This window comes from Lycium ferocissimum, chromosome 5 (assembly GCF_029784015.1).
Source record: "Lycium ferocissimum isolate CSIRO_LF1 chromosome 5, AGI_CSIRO_Lferr_CH_V1, whole genome shotgun sequence".
Taxonomy (NCBI): Eukaryota; Viridiplantae; Streptophyta; class Magnoliopsida; order Solanales; family Solanaceae; genus Lycium; species Lycium ferocissimum.
The window spans coordinates 21,171,813-21,191,804 of NC_081346.1; the positions used below are offsets into that span (position 1 = coordinate 21,171,813).

Sequence of the window (19,992 nt, forward strand, 5' to 3'; positions counted from 1 at the left end):
CTAATTTGTTTGACTATTCGCCCCATTGACAAATAATTCAAAATTACAAAAAAACTGTAAAATTAGTATTTATTTTTAGAAAGGTAATACAACAAAAATTGGAAATGACAAGAAATCATTTAATAGTAGTAATACAAGCAATAAATAAAAGTAATTTAAAAAATATAGTACTAAAAATAAACCTAAAGGGAAAAAAAAAAAATCGCAATGAAAGATCATGCTGAAAAGAATAAAGACAAAAACAGTTATTGGTTGCAAACTTCCAATATAATGGAGCTGAAACTGAGAAACCTATCCCGTAAATAAAGAGCCAATTAAAGGGCAATTCGGGTAATTCACTCCAGAAACGGACAAAAATAGTGGTTCATCAGGCAAATAAAGACAACACAAAGGGCAAAAAAGTAAAATGCAAAGAGCAACTAGACGCCGAAAATATTTTAATATTCGGAACAAGGGAGATAAGAAAGAAATAAAATAAACAAGTTACTAAATCGATAAATGGAGATGCATTTGTAATAGCGGTGGCGACTCGACTTAAATAACGCGTTAACCTGTTGTTAACTCCGGCCGCTAGAAAAAGATGAATGCGAATGGATATAGCGTTATGGAAAAAGAGTATATAAGGAAGCATCATATTCATGAGGTTAAAGAGAATCGATGCAGTTCGTTTTTAGTAAAGCACATTCGAGCACCTGTTCATCTCGTGAGTATTCCCTTTCCTTATATATTATATGCTTTTCTGGAATCTATTTGCATTTTTCTTTTCGCTAGATCGATTGATTTATTTATTTGTTATCTTTTTCAATATCTTCAAGCCAAAACATTAGATTCGTTATTTTTGTGGATATCTTGACCGGTTTCCTGATTTGTATTGGTCCGTGTTCTGTTTTCTCTCTGATGTTACTAGGCTTTGATTTTGGTAGCTAGACTGTTAAGTTTCTTTTTAGTTTTGTGTTTTGTGTCAAATTTGTATAGAAGATGAAAATCCGAGAAAATTTGAGTTGTTTCCTATTTTAGGTTAAGGGAAGATTGTGCTCTCTCTGTTTACTTTTACTTGTCACGTTTTGCTTCACGAGAGTCAGTTTGACTAACCTTTGGGGCTAAATTGAATTAGATTAATTTCGATACGTTAAATTTAAGATTTAGATGTTCGAGAACTATACGAGAAATACTACTATAAGTTGTAATTCTTCCGATATTAATATGATGAAAAAATACATTAAGATGTTGGTCAAAGTTCATGCAGATTGACTCTCGAGAAGCGAAACGTGACAAGTAAAAGTGAACGGAGTCTGTTAGCTGTTTGGTTTATCCGGTCTTCAAAGTGACTCTTACTCTCGTTTGGTTAATTGTAGAAGAAAAAATCCTGCCATAGAACTCTTCATTTCTTAATGAAATGTTTAGTATAAGGACTAAGGTATAAACTCCTTGTGAGTAATACCTGCATAACATATATGATTATATTATCATGGAATAAGAATACATAAATTAGAATTACCAGGATTAGCTAAGTCTTGATTTGGCATCACAATCTCTGCTTAATTAATTATGTTCTATTATACTAGTATCATGCACTGCAAAACAACTCATTTATTATCATTTTTCGCATAGCAAACCTGTATTATGATTCTTGCATAACTAGGTTGTGAACCAAATGATCCCTTGAAGAAGTACCTAATGCAAGTGCTTATAGTTAGCAAAGACAAAAGGCTAAATGCATGACAATTGATAAGTTCATTGATTATGCAAAAGGGACAAATGGCTCATCTGCAGTTATTCTCGAAGTTGATTGTCTTATGCTTTTTTACATAGACTGAAGATCTGGATGAACTCATATTACTTCATTTTCACTGGTAACATGAAGGAAGCTTGCATTTTATATTTTATGCTAAGCCAGTCCTAATGGTAGTTGGGTCTTCCTCTTTTTATCAGGTTTGGTCACTGGTTAGGCGGTTTGATCAACCACAAAAGTACAAGCCCTTTATCAGCAGGTGCATTGTGCAAGGAGATCTTGAGATTGGTAGTCTTAGGGAAGTTGATGTCAAGTCGGGCCTCCCTGCAACAACAAGTACTGAGAGATTGGAGCTTCTTGATGATGAAGAGCACATCTTAAGTGTCAGGATTGTTGGCGGGGATCACAGACTTAGGGTATTAAACAATTCTCTCCTTTGGTTGTTCCTTTTTTCCTTTTTTTTTTTTTCTGTGATTTTTAACAACTTAAGAGATTTTGTTATTATTAAGTACACTTGAAAATGGGTTTCTTTCTCAGTGGATGAGCATTTCTATGGTAGAAGATTGCCTCCAAACTAGTTAGAGTCCCAAAATAAACTTTTAACTTGAATCACTTATATTTCTGATTTCAAATTTGCGGTTCTATTTTTCAAGTGTTAGTCATATATGTGAATAGAGAAGCTCGAATCATCTGATATTGATATTTTTGTGGTAGTGGCATTGCAGACTACTAATCATCTTCCTCTAGTATTGCCTTCAACTTGTCAACAAGAAAGTGGGTATTGCAGTTGTGTTATTCTAGGCAAAAATTTAAGCATGTTTCTCATCTAAAAGATTAATTTGTTCTATTTTAGATTGATGTTTTTCGGAATTAAGCTTTAGTGCTGTGAATCATAGTAAAGGCACTTTCTCTTATCCTACCATGTCACGTTATACCTTTATACTTGTGTGTTTGAGAACTGAAGACAATAGATCAGTTGTTAGGCATTTGAGGGATAGATAAGTGTGTATCTTCCTGATGCAAATCCTTTCTTAGAGCCAACCCTATTGGTTTTTTTATTTGGCAAAAACGATTAAGGTTTGTTATTATACCCACCAAAAATAACAAAAAATGACCATTTCAAAAAAATATACTCCAACAGACATTGTAGATATAATCAGGTTGTTTGTTGTGAAGATCTGCTGAACTAAAACAACACTTTAATTGATAATAGTGCATTTTGAAACTGAATCATGTGCTTTTAAAAGTATGATAAGCTTTGTCGGAAGGTCTACCAGAAGGCCGAGAAAGAATCAATTTGATTTGCAATTTTATTGGTTATATAGGGAGTATGATACATTATGTAGCAAATGCAGGTGTCTGAACGTGTGAGTTGGTTTGGGTTAATGATTTTCATGCATTTTTTTGAATTGGAATAACATTGAAAATTGATTGCTCTATGATTGTGATGTCATGTCCTATAAAGGCAAGTGTAATTATGTATTTGGATTCCTTGAAGAAATCACTAGATGAATGATCTACTTCTATTTTAGCAGGTAAAACACGATAGGTTAGTTTGCTCTTGCAAACGGGGGGGCGGGGGGGGGGGGGGAATACTTTGTGGTTGTTTCCTCCGACCTGCAGTATCTTTGTCACTACATTCAATTAAATATTTTGCACTTATCTCTTCTTTTTTATTTGATCTTTTCCAGAATTACTCCTCAATCATATCTGTCCACCCGGAGGTTATTGATGGAAGACCTGGGACACTAGTGATTGAATCATTTGTGGTGGACGTGCCCGAAGGAAACACCAAAGACGAGACCTGTTACTTTGTTGAAGCATTAATCAAATGCAACCTAAAATCACTTGCTGATGTTTCAGAGCGGCTTGCTGTGCAGGACAGGACAGAACCCATTGATCAGGTTTAAATGTTCAGGAAGATGTTTGGAAGGTTATTACACGAAGGATGAAGCTTCCTCAAGGCTGTTAGTTCTCCTGAGGCTTTGGAGGCGGACTGTATGTGGCTGCTCTCTTAAATATTCCCCGGTGCTTTTAGTGCTCAACTTTTTCTTCCGCTTCTTCTTTGTTTTTTCGGTGTATGTTAGGGTTCGTTCATATTACTCGTTGTTTTGTAGTGTCTCAGAACCACAGGTTTTACAAGGATTTGTAGACACCCTGTAAATGGATGAAAAGACTAGTCTGTTTCAATTCTTAGAATTTTGATAGTGGTTGCGGGTATGCCACTTGTCTCACTTTAGCGTTGTTCCAGGGTCTATTGAGTTTATAGTCGCATTTGTGGTCTCTAGTTGCAGTAAATAATGGTGGAGTACAGGGGAAACTCTATTTACCGAATAGAAGCACATTTAAGGCTCCAGCAGTCCATGAGCTAATGCTGTACAGACTTGTTATAGAAAAATGCTTTAGATCTGCAAACAGTCTTGTTTATATCATTGTTATTTATCGTTGATCACGGGAAGACCTTTACCTGTTGCATAATGGCTGGAGCGATAAGAGCAAAGTTGAAGATCACTTTCTAAGGTTGCTTTAATGTAACTGAGAATGATAGCCATGTGACTGCGAGGTTCTTTCAATAGGCATGTTTCTTGAGTTGAACCTTAGCGGTTGCAAATGATCTGATCAACAGTGGTTGGTAGTTGCAGGCGACAAAACTACATGTAAGCTTGTGGTCAATGGTCATGTATGCTCATGTCACGCACCTGAAAAGCCTTGTGCGTTTGCTTATGTATTATGTGACATGCAGTCCTAGTCAACTGTTGGTAGTCTTGGAAATTTAAAGGCGGAAATCGTCCATAAATTTCTCAACTCTCAGGGCAATGTGATACTCTCATGTGTCCGTCCTATTACCCTGTCATGATAGTTGAAACAGGTTCAAAAGATCAACTGTATGGAGTTACTGTCTATTACCATCGATATGCATATCTACAGCGGGAGGTTAAAAGCAAAAATGAGTGGATGGTTAGGAAGACCAAGATAGACAAAGGATTAGTAATTGAGATTATGTAAGTTATCGAAGAAGATTTTTCTGTACATAAAAGGAATTCAAATTGGGGCATTACGTTCGTAGAAATGATCAAGGGTACTTCCCATGATTCTGATTCTGAGCATGTTCCTATCCGCTGACGCTGAGGAAGTAAATACTTAACTGTCAAAGAACCAAGTAATCTTTTACTTTGGTTAATGGCCCTTTCTACCGGGGAGTTAGTATCAGGTTCATACGCTTGCACTTGAAATCTTAATCCAAATAACTTTGAAGTAGAGTTACATATTTCTCCAACAGAAGTTGCCTCTTTCAGAAGATCGAAGGTGAAGATAAAGACTTCCAGATGACTAGATCTACTCCATTTTTGTCGGACTTTTAAAGTTAAAAGTTTTTCTTTACTGTGTTAAAAGTTGGCAGTCATCGTTAAACTATTTACATTTACCATAGAAATTGCAAACGAACGAAAAAGATGATTCCACCTTTCTTACTTCTGTTCTTCTTCCTTTATAAGGAGAAGTGTTTAGCAATATCATCTGAACCCTGGAAGACAATGCTACAAATTGAGGGTAAGGTGTAAACCACGAAAATTTCTCTGAATTTATTCAATAGTAATTCACAAGATAAAAATTTGTAAGGTTGTTATTAACTGTTGATGTGGATGCTTTGACGTATACCAGAATTTGACATACGAGTAAATTCTGCCGATGTCCAAAGTTTTTAGCCGTCCTCTGAATTCTGAAATTTATCACACTGTCGTCGTATAATTCAAACATTAAGGCATCAGGAAATGATGAACATAAGCCAGATGGTTTCATATCATATTTGCAGAAATAAAAGTCTTAACCCTTTTTACTTTTTGAGATCGTAGATTTGAAGATTACAAATATATTGGACTCTATTGCTTGCCAGAATTGAACTGAATCATGCATGCGTTCACCTAAATTGATCAAGATGCAAGGGTCATGCTCGGGCAGCTGTCGACTGTGCAGGCCAGTATGTCTCTGTAGTCTCGAGATATACTGAACGAGTCGTAGACTTTACCATCTCTGCTCTTTTTGTACTCAAACAACAGATTTGAATGATCAAATGCTGTCAACTTCACAAATCCATGGTCATAATCTCTGAAGATACTCCATTTAGTTTTGATGCGGGTAAAATCTGAAAGGCTTGCTCCAGCTCCTCCGGCAGCAACGTGTATAGTTCCATTCAAGCCGCCCTTATAAAAGTGCTTCTCATTGTTTGTACAGATATTCTGAGATAACAAGGAAGTGTTGTCTTTGCATCAGACAAATAAAAGAATGTGGAACCATTTCATGTAAGAAATAATGTGAATGTTATACCATATGGTCACTAAATGTCAAATGCCAGGCGAAATAACATCCTAAAATTTATGTTTCCGTTTACAATAAGTGATAAAAGATAAAATTCAGAAGTTCCAAATGTACCTGGTAAATGGGACACGTCCGTTCATAGTTATGAACATGGCCGAATATGGCTATATCAACTTTATACTTCTGCCAGAGTTTTTGAAGGCTTTCCCTACCCATAGGTTCTGCAAAAGATCCTTGATCAGCATAAGAAGAATCTGAAGAATAGCCCAGCACCCGATGAGCAAGGAAGATCAGCCACGGTTGTTTTTGTCTGTCTACAGATGCCAGACAGTGTTCAATGAAGTTATATTGCTCGGTTCCCTCCCTCCAATCGTGTTCTGTATCAGCTATGCAGAATCGGAACATACCATAGTTGGTAGAATACCTGAGAGAAGAAAACAAGAATATTGGAACTAGTATCTCAAAGTACTGTTGTACACAAAAGGATAACTAGTGGAGGGGCAAATGAAATGACATTCTTCAAAAGATTATATTCCATGAATAGAAAAATGATTGGCAGTCATATCACAAGAGTCGGAAAAAATATCTATAGAAATGAAATAATCAGATAGGTAAAATCACCATACCAGAACTTATCACTGTTTTCTGTGGGAACATAAAACATATTCTGAACTAAAACTCCACATTCTCCACCTGAATCCATATTTCCGTAAAATGACCCCGTACCAGGCCAGTCACGCTCATGGTTTCCACTGCAGAACGAAGCTAAGAATTACCCAAACAAGCAGAAAATTCTTTAATGTTCAACAAGGTTGTCCTTACAACTGCAGCATACCTAGCAAGCATATAAGGCACAGTTGAAGCAACTGGCTCAATCTGAGAAGTAAACTGATCCCACTGTGAAATGTAGCCGTTGGCATAACAGATATCACCAATGTGAAATACAATGTCAATGTTCTTTAAATCATTAATAAGCTGATTTGTAGTGTTAAGAGAGCCAGGTTGAAACTGATTATATTCATTGGAGCCATCAGCTTCATCCTGCAGTTTGGAAAGATGAAGCAGATCATTGCAAGATCAACCTGATCAGAATAGTTAATTTGAGAATTCTTAATCAGCGGTTTGGATCTGTGATTTTGTGAAGGAAAGCAAACACAAAATAGGAAGATACCGAGAACGAACGCATATGCAGGACCCTTCAAATTCTATAGACACAAAATGATCACAATTCTTTCTGCTTTTACACACTCATGCATTTAAGTAGTGCCATCTCGACCGACAACAATAATAATTATTGGTCCCAACTAGTTGATCTATCCACCTTGAGTCCTAAAAATCCAGTTGGATCAAATATGGATTTGCACCAAACTTGTCCACTTCTATAAGTGCCAAACCAATTGACTAGTGCAACATATTTTTTTTTTCCTTTCCCCTCATTCTCTCACCTTCCTCGGAAAGGTGCTTATTCTCAAAATAATTTACTATTTGCATTCTTATGCTACTCTGCTATTGATAAAAGCTTTTCCTGGCTCCCCTCCCCCATGAACTTAAAAATCCGTATGGAGAGATAACAAAAGCTTCACGATTGGTAATCAAATAACATGAAGCAGCAAAAGAAAGTAAACTCATGATAATGCATAACAGAGGAATGCAAATCAGTAGTGAAATGATATGGCGAGCCTTCCAGATAAATCAACACTATCAGGATCAAGTGGAAGAATAATGGTTCTAGCAATCTAACTGAATCTGAAGAGATTGCAAACCTTTCCCATGTCCCCAAAAATGACAACACGTTGTAGAGATTTTTGACCAGGATAAGGAGATGATTTGAATTGATACATCTGATACCAGATATACGTGCCATTTAAGAATCTATGACCAAGCTTGTAGGTATACCTGCAAAGACCAAGATGCAGCATGATCCAGAATTTCACCTACTAAAATGAAACAAGACTCCACAGTACTATAAAAGGTACTAGGTCGAACTCATCTATAATATAATGAAAATTTTCGTTTTAGAAGTACAACATCTTGATATCGAGTTTACGAATGTTAGGTGAAAACCTAAGCTCCTCTAATGAAAAATAGACGTACACATGCCCAAAAACAATTTTCAATGTTCTATGGAAGAATAAAGACATCTATGCCAAATCTGTACACAGTTCTCAAACACGGGTAAAAAAACATACACTGTGTTCGGCCACAGTTCTTTTAGAAAACTAGTGTGGATGAATCCAGGGTCACGCCATCCAACAGTTCGCGCTGGTGCACCTGAAAGTGGCGACATATATGAGAAATACCAATCCCACATAACATTTGGCACAATTATGTAACAGCTTTATAATCCTGAATACCTTCCAAATTCTGTTAGCTTCCTATGTAAGTACCAAAAGATAAATAGAACACTCAGAAGTATATAGTTAGAACACGACATTTCAACTCATCCAAAAACAACATTATCAAAACGAGTATACTGATTCTCGTGGGGCAATATCGTATGTTACAAAAACATCGAAGGTGATTTACAGTGCAAAATTTGGATATATGTTTACTATACCTACGTTTCACCTTATGATTCTTTTTCATGCTAATGCTCTTATAACTTATCAGTTGGCTCTATCAAATTAACTCCATTAAGCGGTTAGTCATGAAGTAACCCAGTTCTACTCCTTAACCAAACATTTACTCAAATATAAAAGAGTTCAACGCACCACACATGCTGCTGCGGGCAAATGTCAATGTCCCTGCTGGAGTACGCCCCTGCTGCCCTCCCTTTGGACCCCATTCCACGAAAGGCTCTGCTTCATTGATTCCATATCCACTTGTCCATGTCACAGTCATCTGAAAGTTTAAAGAAACTTATTTCCCTACTTATTTGTGTGACACATAAGGGATAAAAATAAGTAGGAAGCTGCTAAAGGTTTATTTTGACCTCTGTTTGCAGGGAAAATAGAGACTTACTTCATCCCATGTCTTTCCTTGTGCTAAACGTGGGTATACTGGTGCATTTGGATTTGCAAAAGCAACTATGTTTGATACTGCCACCAGCTTTGGCTGTTGATAAGGAGATAAATTAAGGTAAAATGAGATCATTACGAAGTTGCCTACTGGTTATGTTAAATGGAAATACAGCAAAATTCTGAATAGTGAGAGGGAATAGAAGCTAATCCACATACACAGACAGATGAAAGCAACGTTCTATAAAGCTGAAGACATCTGTAGAATGAACATAACAACGAAACAAACATGTTTTGATAGAAACTACTCTATTAGGTTCCAAGTTCCTGAAAATTTTGAGCTTTGCAAAATTGAATTCAAAGAAAAAATGGATCAGGAAATTGTTAAACTTGTCTACACAAGGAAGTTAGTTATTTTTCAGGTGAAGTATGTAGTAGTGATGGCTAGACATATACATAAACTGGCATTGAGTTGAAAAGGATGAAAAAGCTATGAACATACACTGAAGAGTCCACCAGAAAACAAGGCAAAAGAAAAGTCTGATCTCTGGTTAATCAATTGAAGCTTCAGTGATCCTTTCCCTGTGTCATTGTAGTGAGGGCTCGAGTAACTGGCATATTGATACTGCACGGTAAGGAATGCAAGTAGTGGGACAATCATGGTTACTCTTTTATTCCTTCACATAAGAGAAACTTCTGAAACCAGATTTAATTAAACCCAGCAAAACACCAACCTTTATAGGTGCTGTACACAGAAATGGTGGAAACGTTCGCGGATTTTCAGGGAAGCAGCCAGATGCACTAACCAAAATAAATAGTCATGTTTATGTGTTGAATAACCATAAAACCCTATTTTACATGATTTTAAACTTCACTAGTTATATTCTCAAAGGGATCAGGAATATAGTTTTAACCAAATGTTTAGGTACCCGTTCATTTAGGGAAAAACAAATTGCATTTATGAATACTCACAAAGAGAGAGTTAAGAACCAGCTAGTAAAATATGAAAGCTATTTGTAAGTAGGAAACATACTGGTTAATACCATAAAGAGGTAAATGGATGCACTCAACTTTATATCAAATTCACTTCGTATTGTCAACAATATCATTTATCAAGACCATGCAATAGTTTGATTAAAAATCGATAACTGCATGACTTCTACCTGAAATTGCCTGGAGAAAATACCCCAATCCAATCATCAACCGAGGGATTTGAAACGCTATACTCTAGAACAACCCATTCTTTGTTTTTCCCCTGCAATTTGAAGTGAAATTTAAACTATGAATGAGAGACTTGTATCTTCTCATTTGCAAACCTAGACCACATGCCATAGTTTATTAGAGACCATAGGAAATTCAACTTGTTTCCTTGCTTGACATACTTGCTTTATGGCATCAATTAGTTTTGCCTGAGTGGTATACATGTGCCTGTAAGAAAAAGCTATTGGAGCTTACATTAACCCCAAGAACTGAAGGAGTAGCTTTAACAGAAGCATGACTGTCAAGTGCAAGAACAGTCTTATGAATCGCAATCCTTGAAAGAGGCTGCTCCCCATGACATGTCACCACTTGAAGGCTAACCAGAGTTAAGATAATCGAAAGTAAAGCTATTAAAGTTCCCATTGCCTCCACTGCAAAATCTGAAACCAATCAAACAATATTGATTAAACTAGAAAATGGACAAATTTAGCATCCATCAACTGAAGATAAGATTTATGTCAGAACTACTAACATGAATAAAACAATTATCAACTATCAACACCATATATGCCTTTCATCTATCAACACCATATATGCCTTTCATATAACCAAAAGTACTTAGCTTGAACCTCAAAAAAGAAAATAATAGATGCTAAGTACTTACCTTTCCATTAATAAGAAAATAGACCTCGGGCTAACTCAACCCTAAAAGTTAGTTCAAGAGGTAAGGATTGCTCAAGACAATATAGAGACAAATGATCCAAGCCCCAACCGATGTGGGACTCAACACCCCCACCACCACTCCCACACGCCTAGTATTGGACATCTGAAGCGTGGACAATATAAGATGGAGGTCCATCAAGTAAGCCATGAATATTTTGTGCCCGACTTTGATACCATGATAAGAAAATGAACACCGGGTCTAACTCAACTCCAAAAGCTAGCTCAAGATTTGACGATTGCTCGACAAATGATCCAAGCCCCAACCCTAGGAGACTCAGAACCCACAACAAAGATGATGCTCCAATCACCCCATCTCACTCCTCTAAAGATAAAGGACTGTTATTTCAGAAAAAGATAAGTAGTACTTAATAACTTTTGCAAGCATGTCCAGTGCGTAACATGGATAAAAGAGGATTAAGGTAAGTTGATAGCCAGTTTAAAAATAGTCTAACAATAAAAAAATCCTTGGAATATTAATTTCCTAGGCACATGCTTAAACAGAGCATAATGAATGCAGATGATTCATATAGACAGCTGAATGTATAGTTAGATTGATTGATCTTAGAAATGTTAGCTCAATTAGCCCAAAGACAATTTCAACATGGTGTGACTGCTTTTGTGCCCAAGGCTGCACAGTATTTTGGGACATTTATTCACACACCAACAGCAAATATAAGAACAACTAACTGTTATGTCTGTATCCAACAAAGCAAACTCATATATCAAGAAGCCAAGAATCAGCAAGTTTTCTAAATTCAAATAGAAAGAAGAAGAGAGTATTGACCTTAAGCTACTTGAAATCCAATGAATATCAAGATACAAATTTAAGTAGCACGTTGGAACAAACCCATAAAGCTCAAGTTTTGATCTCCTCAGTGTTGTTTTTAGCAGCTTTAAGGAGCAAGAAAAGCTTAAATGATGAAGGGGAAGATTCAGCCATTACGTGTTTTCTTGGAATTGATGAAGTGATTAGTGATAATGATTGTGACATCTTGTAATCCCAAAGAATTATTCTGGGAATCACTATTTTGTACTTATGGGTTGCAACAGTGTCGCAGAACCAGAAAAAGTATTTTAAAAAAAAAATAAAAAAAATCTATATTTAGTGTAGGTTAGAATGGGAATGTGCATAATAGTAAAGGTAAAAATTGGAGTATTTGGGATGGTTACTTTTTAAAGTAAAAATAACACTTAGATAAAAATATTTTTAGTTAACATACTGAACAACTTTAACACAATGAATTTCGAGGCTTTGACAAGTGGAATTTCATCAACTTTTCAAACTCCATAAATGATTCATGGAGTTCAAACTTTATTAGTTTAAACTTAATAAAGATTCATGGAATCAAATGTTAACTTAAGAGTGAAATTTGTTTGGAATTTCAAACTCTTCATATGATTATGGTGTTCAAATCTCTATCAATTCAAATTTTAAGAACGATTCATGAAGTTCAAATTGATAAATGTTCGAACTCCAATCCTGATCTCCTGAAGCTTTTTCTTTATTTTAATGAAAATATTGGTAACAATATTTTATTTTCGTATTAAAAAATGTCCAAACGTTAAATAATAATTTGAACTACATTAATCATTTGCTTAGAATTACTCTTTTAGTTCCCTCCAACCAAACGATTCGAGTTAATTCTATTCATTTTGTAGTTTTTGGCTCACACTCGTGTTTACAATTTAATCTTCTTAGTTCGGGAGATATTAATCTTTAGTGATTTGTCTCACCCCTTTTCTTTCTTAAGGAACACTTGGTTTGATTTGATTAAGACGCTGGATGAGATAATGAGGCAAACATGGCTCTCAAGGGTTTTATTTTCTCTTTCTTAGCCATTTTAATGCTCAGAATGTTCAAGAATTTTTTAGTTTTCCATCTTAGCAATTTATGAAAATTATTTAAAGTCATCATTATGTATATAATTGACCTTCAATTCATTAGTTCGTTGATGACTTTTAATAATTAGAACGGTTTATTAAATTTTGAATAATTTAAAGTATTTCCCTCAGGAAACTTTCGAGCCAAATTTTACAAAAAAAAAAAAAAAGGTGAATAATTAGATTTCCTTCCTTTAGATCAGTATTTAAGAGAAACTATTAGAATTTCACACGAGTTAGTAATAAACGATAATAAACACTAAAGATAAAAGGGCAAAGGTGCAAACATACCCCTCAACTTTGCGATTTAGAGCAGATATACCCCTCATTACAAAAAGTGGTGTATATATACCCCCTGCCGTTACAAAATGGTGTAAATATACCCTTTTCGCTGACGGGGTTTTTTTAAAAAAATTATTTAGTTTATTTTTTAATTAAAAAAACGTCATGTGACTTTAAAAAAAAAAAAAGTCTACCCATTTTTTTTGAGTAGAGATACTTTCCTAAAGCCACATAGTAATTTTTTTTTCCTAATGGATCGGGTCTGGTTCGTTTAAAAAAATGGGTAGACTTATTTCTTTAAAGTCACGGAGATATTTTTCTAAACGAACCATACCCGACACACTAGAAAATAAATTACCATGGCTTTAGAAAAATATGTCTACCTAAAAAAAAAAAAATAGGCAGACTTTTTTTAAAGTCACGTGACATTTTTTTTAATTAAAAAATATCCTAAATGATTTTTTTTTTTAAAAAAAAAAACTCCCATCAGCGAAAAGGGTATCTTTGCATCATTTTGTAATGGCAGGGGTATATTTGCACCATTTTGTAACGGCAGAGGTATATATACACCACTTTTGTAACGAGAGGTATATCTACTCTAAATCGCAAAGTTGAGAGGTATATTTGCACTTTTGCCCAAGATAATATTTACGGAAAAGGGTCAAATATACCCTTCTACTATGATTTATTGTTGATATCCATCCTCCGTTATACTTTTTAGCCATTCGTGCCCTAACGCCGTCTGATAAACTTTTAAATATACCCCTAGTTTGACGGAGGGGACACGTGGAGGGCATTGGGAGGCTGACCCATGTTTTTTAATTTTATACCCGGTAAAACGGGTTTGACCCATTACCCGAATTAAAACCCACCCCAAATTAAAACCCCACCCTGATTAAAAACCCTACCGACTCGTACACTCTCTCCATAGCTCCATCTCCATAGCTTCTTCTTCATCTCAAAAAATGCGACTGATAAGCATAAAAAAGGTAATTTTGTTCACTAAATTCAATTTCTTTAACTGAGTTGAGCCCTCTTAAATTCTAATATTTAGGGTTAATATAAGTTTGTGAATTTTAATGTCTTTCTTCAATTTTAAGGGTTTAGGAAATGTCGGAGGTTAGTGTTTCGTTTGCGAGGACTTGCTGGCTCCTCGACAATCACTTCAAAAACTACTGCAAATCCCGAAAGGAAATTTCATAAGTGTACTAATCGTGAAGTAAGTTTTTTTTTCGGTGGATATATGTTGAAATTTATGTTTAAACATTAATTAATTTCATTTATTATTGGTAGAAATCCAACTGTTATTGAAAATGGGATGATGAAGATTTTCCCGATGGTGCGGTTATTGCAATTAACCAACTACGGTTAGAATTGGAAGAGGCTAAAGGATCGATCAATGTTTTGAATATGACGTTGGATCAAGTGAAGATCGAAAGGGATGGTTTGAAGGATAAAGCTATGAAGTTGGAAAAGAAGGTGTTGAAGATGAAGATGTGTATTATAATGTTATGTGCGTTAATTGTTGGATTTGCATTTATGGTGATGACAAAATGAAGCTCATTATTGTGTTTGTGTTTTAGTTTGAAGGTATATTAAGAATGTTTAGTGTGACTAAATTGAAGTTTAATTTTGAATGTGTAATGTGCATCTTGGATAGTGTTGAATTAAATTCATTGATTTTAATGTCAACTTACTCGTGCATATTAACTTGGACTATATTGTTATGAAATTCGTTTAACTAGATGAGCTTGTGTAGTTGTATATGGTTGTAACATCCCGTAAATCTGAATTAGGTATGAATGTATGAATCTAGTATAAAGGTGATATTTTAGCTATACGAATCTATTTGGGATGAACTCGGGTGATAAACAGTCGTTTTGAAGTCAAACCAAAAAGTGAAGTTCTTAAGGCCTTCTAAATTCGTCTAAGTCTAGGACAGTCTGTACTTATGGCCTGTTTTTGGGTACTTCCGTTAGGAATTTGTGAAAACTTCCTTCTTGAAAGTTGTAGCCCTTTGAAATACCTTTCCAACAGTATATTATAGGGGTCAAGGGGACATCTGTACAAAAAGTTATGGCCATTTTACTGAAGGATTATTGAGCAGTCCGTTCACTGGTTATGTTATACGAACTTGTTATACGGCCCATATAATTTTATACGGACCGTATAACTCATCCGTACTTTATGAAACTTCAAATCAACGTTCTGTTTTTAGCCATGATAAAATATGGTCATATTATACGGACCGTATAATATGTCCATATAATTTCCGCCTCACTTTTGTATAAATTCAAGCCTTCAGTTCTTTTATTTCATTATTCACAATTCCAAGCCCTAGCAACAATCCAAAACATCAAGGTAAGTCAATCCAAACCCTTCCAACTCAATTCTAACATATACTCTAATAATCTAAGCAAGAAATCATTGTTCCTAAACTAGGGTTTTAAAGAAAACTCATCTCAAGGTTCAAGAATTCAAGATTTTGGAAATCTTCTTCAAAGTTAAAATCTTTAATTCAAGTTTGGAGCATTACCAGGTATGTAGAGTTGCTATCTACGTGTGGGAACATCATTGTTCTTCCCCACGCCTCTTAATCCATAAAGTATGATTCTTTACGAAAACTAGGGTTTCTACACCATGCTCATAACAACCCTAGGTCCATGCCCATGATTATATTATGTATGAATTGCTATTATTCTATCATTGTGTTCTTAATAACTCCATATGATTATTGAGAATCAGTCCGTAATCCATGAAAACCCATATCTTGTATTCCATAGGTTCTTGCATGCATGTTTTTAGCTAAAAATGATTATTTCATGAATATCCTACATGTCTACAAGTTTTCATGTAACTATATTATATAATTACTTTCATGCCATGATACAAGATACATACATGCTAAATACAAGCTATTTCATGAAACCATGTTTATAAGTTATTTGGTGAAATCATGATTACAAGTCAAGTACAAGTTAATTCACGAAAATCATGGGCTTCTTAGCTAATAATATCATGTTCATGTTTTTGGGAGTTGCACGAATTACCGAGAAGGATCGGATAGCCCGAAACTACGTAGCCACCGTAGACAAGGATCGCTCCACCCGATTAGGACGATTCCTTAATTTTACACCGAATGGATCCATCGTGCACGTTACCACCTTATACCCCCGGCAAGGTATGGGGGCTACGCCGGTCCGGCGAGGTACCGACTCACGTATCCATGTGGTGATATCATGTGTCGGTTTATGAAATGCTCTCCCTACTTATCATGTTTTACTTATGTTATATATATATATATATATATATATGTGTGTGTGTGTGTGTACCCATGCTCATGCTCATGCTCATGTTCATGTCCAGGTTTTCAGTTTCAGTTCTTATCATGTTATTCCATGTCCCATGTTATTTCATTCAGTTGATTTACATACCAGGTACATTCGATGTCTTGACGTCCCCTTTATTGCGGGGCTGCATTTCACGATGCGCAGGTACTAATTTACGGGATGACGCATCGCTCGGTAGGACAAAGATTCGTATCGGCTTATTGGTGAGCCCCATCTCATTCGGGTTTAGTCAACTCTTTATTTTATGATTAGCTATACATCTAAGGTATCTTTGGGGCGTTGTCCCAAACGAGTCTCGTTTTCCATGTTCGTACTTATGTTAGAGGTTTCATAGACTAGACAAGTCAGTTATGTGATGTCACACTCTCGGAGTCGTATAGCCATTTTGGCTCATTCATGTTATTTCCGTACTCATGTTTAAACAAGTATTTTGATTAAGTATTATGACTTATTGCATTTTATAAAGGCTCATCATGCATTCACGTTAAATTCCGCTCGTCATGTTATGCCACATGATGATTCAAAAGCCATGTGGTTCGCTCGGTCACATGCAGTAAGGCACCGAGTGCCGTGTTTCGCCCAGGCCATGGTTCGGGGCGTGACAATGGTTGCATAGTTGTTGGAGTATATTGGTGCATATTGTTGGAGTATATTGGTGCATATTGTTGGAGTATATTAGTGCCAAACTGCCCAGAATTTTACGTGCAAACTGGACATTTTTTCCCCAGAAATTTGACTCTATAGCTGGTAGGTTTTGAGAAGAAATTAGGCCACTTTTATGTACTAAAATGAATACTAAGACAGAATACATACAATAGTAATAATGCACAATAATTGATCAAAAACAAAGGCAATTTAACTACTAAAACACCTTTAATAGATTAGGCAAACCAAACCAAACCGTACATCAATTTCTTAAATAGAAAAAGGCACAAGTAGACCTAATCTATGTCTATGATCTCCTCCTTCATATGAACAATGAAGGTTAGGCAATCCTCAACATCATAGACTTGAAAAAGTAACTCATTTCCTTCCTTCAACCCTTTAGCATCGACAAAGTCTTTCCATCCTTTATTGAGGCGCGCTTTTCCACCAATTTTGTATTTCATAAAGAATGCGCCATTGTCAAACATAACAACTGCTTCTTTGTCATATTTTTGAAGAACATCCAAAATGTTTGTAGGAAGTATCTGCACAAATACATGTTATTAGATGCAATAAAAAAACAATTGAAAACAAAAATTATATTTGACGCTAAAATTTAACACTTACGAAATTATTGTTTTTAATATATGATTTTGTCAAATTTTTCTCAAAGAAAGCGATTGTATAATCTTGAACCTTTGGCATCTTGTTTGTGATATAATTTCGTTTGTGATGGAAGTTTGTTTGTCATGGAATGAATGAGATGAATATGGAGAGTTATATAGGCTTTCAATATATGATTTTGTCAATTTTTTCTCAAAGAAAGCGATTGTATAATCTTGAACCTTTGGCATCTTGTTTGTGATATAATTTCGTTTGTGATGGAAGTTTGTTTGTGATGGAATCAATGGGATGAATATGGGGAGTTGTATAGGCTTTCAACCATCCAATGCATTAAACTAGTCAACCACACAATTCATTGCATTCAACTATTCAACTACACCATTCATTGCATTCAACAATCCAACTACCACAACTATTCAAAGACCATTCTAAGTACCATTCAATAAAAATATCCCAAATTATGGCGTTAAAACTGCCCAAAATGCAAATTCTCGACAGAAACAAAGGCAATTTAACTAATAAAACACATTCACTAGATTAAGCAAACCAAACCATAATGGTGCCAACGAAGTTCAACATTCACACACCTAGTTACGTTAAGCATGTCAACAGTTAGACATGTACACTAACTTAAGAGTTTTGGATGCTATGTTGTAACTGCAAAAACTTACACAACCTAAGTCACAACATGGCATCCAAATCATAGCCAAAAGAACATTAAACTACACATAATATACTGTCATTAAGCGGTTATTACATCCCAAAATAACAACAAAGTAACACCAAACTAAAGGATGGATATTCCTTTCCCTTTTTTTGCTCTTAATTTCTCAAGTCTTTGTTGCCTGCTTTGCTTCTCAAGCTGATTACTAGTCACTACAGCCTTTCCCTTCCATTTGAGCTTTGATGGTGAGTAAGGAATATTTGTGGGTTCACTAACACCTCTACAAAGCTGATTCTTCTTGTCCAAGAAGACACTTGAATATTCTGCTTAGGCTGAAACCTAGTTTCTGCCTCTGATATAATGCAAACCCTTAATACTGGGTCAGGATCATGTTCAAAGGATGGATATTCAAATTCTGGAAAAGCATTGAACACAAAGTCTTGACTAAACTGGGACACTTGAGGTGTAGATGATTGAACATCTTCTTAGGTCTGCATGACTTCATCTTCACTATTTTCATCAAGTAGAGTTCCCTTTCTCTTAGCTTGTGTACAATTTACTTTTTAATAGTTTCCCCATTCAAAACAGTTCTTGGCTTTAGATTGAGCTGCACCTGAACTTTCCTTAGTTTTCCTTGCTTTTATTGGCTGAAAATAGAAGTAATTGTAGTTAGAATATGAAAAATGTAAATCAAATGTACTTAAAAGTAAAGATTACCTTTTTGCATCCCCTTGCATTGTGGTCAGGTTCTCCACAAGTCCCACAAATTATAATTCTTCCTTTCCTGGACAAACTCCACTCACCTTGCCTCTTACTAGCTTTATTTTTTTGCCTAATTCTCTTGATTTTAGGCCTGCCTGCTAAAGACACCATATCAGGTGGATCCATTGCATTAGCTGGACCAACTGTCCGAAATTTCTCACCAGGAACTGGTTGTATCTTGTGGTGATAAGTCAGCAGGTATGCTTCTTTAGTGTACCACCAGTGTATCTCCCTTACAGGGTCTTTCTTCAAATACTGCATTGCCTTTATTGCATGAGGACATGGGATCCCAAAGATGTCTCACATCCTACATGTGCATCTTTTCATCTCCGACTTCACAATGTGCTTGTCTTGTCCCTCTGAAACTTCAAAACCATCATCACCATTTGCTTCCACCACACAGACTTGAGCAATTTTGAGGAAGTCATAATACAATTCTAAGCAGTTGGGACTATACTCTTGTCTCCATGGACTCACTTTCTCTTCATGTTTTCTTAAATGATTCATTACCTTCACCCTTATAGTTTCAAGCATATTATTTATTGGCTTGTATCTAGCATCCAAAATCCATTTGTTGAAAGACTCAGTGATATTGTTGGTGACTGATGGATTCTTGCAAATAGTGTCAAAATATGCCCTACACCAACTATGGGAAGGATACTTCAATAATGACTTAATGTTGACCGCTTCACTCAACTGGCCCATACACATCAATTGGTCTTTAAACTCTTCTGGATAATTTGACCATGACGCCAACCAAAACAGCTTCTTCATCTTCAAGGATCTTCCATTTTTTGCCCAATTTACTTCAACATGTTTGGCACAACACCTTCTCTTTGCTTGTGGAAGCACATTTTT

General features: G+C 35.6%; 2 protein-coding genes across 3 annotated transcripts; one reads left to right on the plus strand and one right to left on the minus strand.

The window, feature by feature from the left end:
- The first annotated feature begins 499 nt into the window (after window positions 1-499).
- LOC132056460 (abscisic acid receptor PYL8) lies at window positions 500-4,147 on the plus strand. Its single transcript, XM_059448674.1, has 3 exons — window positions 500-703; window positions 1,933-2,148; window positions 3,424-4,147. Exons 1-3 carry the CDS (start codon window positions 581-583, stop codon window positions 3,640-3,642), a joined length of 558 nt encoding a protein of 185 aa, XP_059304657.1. The 5' UTR covers window positions 500-580; the 3' UTR covers window positions 3,643-4,147.
- A 1,356-nt stretch (window positions 4,148-5,503) lies between these two features.
- LOC132056459 (probable inactive purple acid phosphatase 1) lies at window positions 5,504-11,908 on the minus strand. 2 transcript variants are annotated; one of them, XM_059448671.1, is made up of 13 exons: window positions 11,711-11,908; window positions 10,459-10,643; window positions 10,167-10,258; window positions 9,738-9,804; window positions 9,506-9,628; window positions 9,008-9,100; window positions 8,758-8,887; window positions 8,236-8,317; window positions 7,810-7,942; window positions 6,882-7,087; window positions 6,673-6,798; window positions 6,161-6,470; window positions 5,504-5,967 (listed from the first exon to the last, which is right to left on the minus strand). In XM_059448671.1, exons 2-13 carry the CDS (start codon window positions 10,624-10,626, stop codon window positions 5,662-5,664), a joined length of 1,836 nt encoding a protein of 611 aa, XP_059304654.1. In that variant the 5' UTR covers window positions 10,627-10,643; window positions 11,711-11,908; the 3' UTR covers window positions 5,504-5,661. The 2 variants fall into 2 exon arrangements, with proteins under 2 accessions (XP_059304654.1, XP_059304655.1); XM_059448672.1 differs by lacking the exon at window positions 11,711-11,908 and having other exon boundaries at window positions 10,386-10,602.
- Between the last annotated feature and the right edge of the window lie 8,084 nt (window positions 11,909-19,992).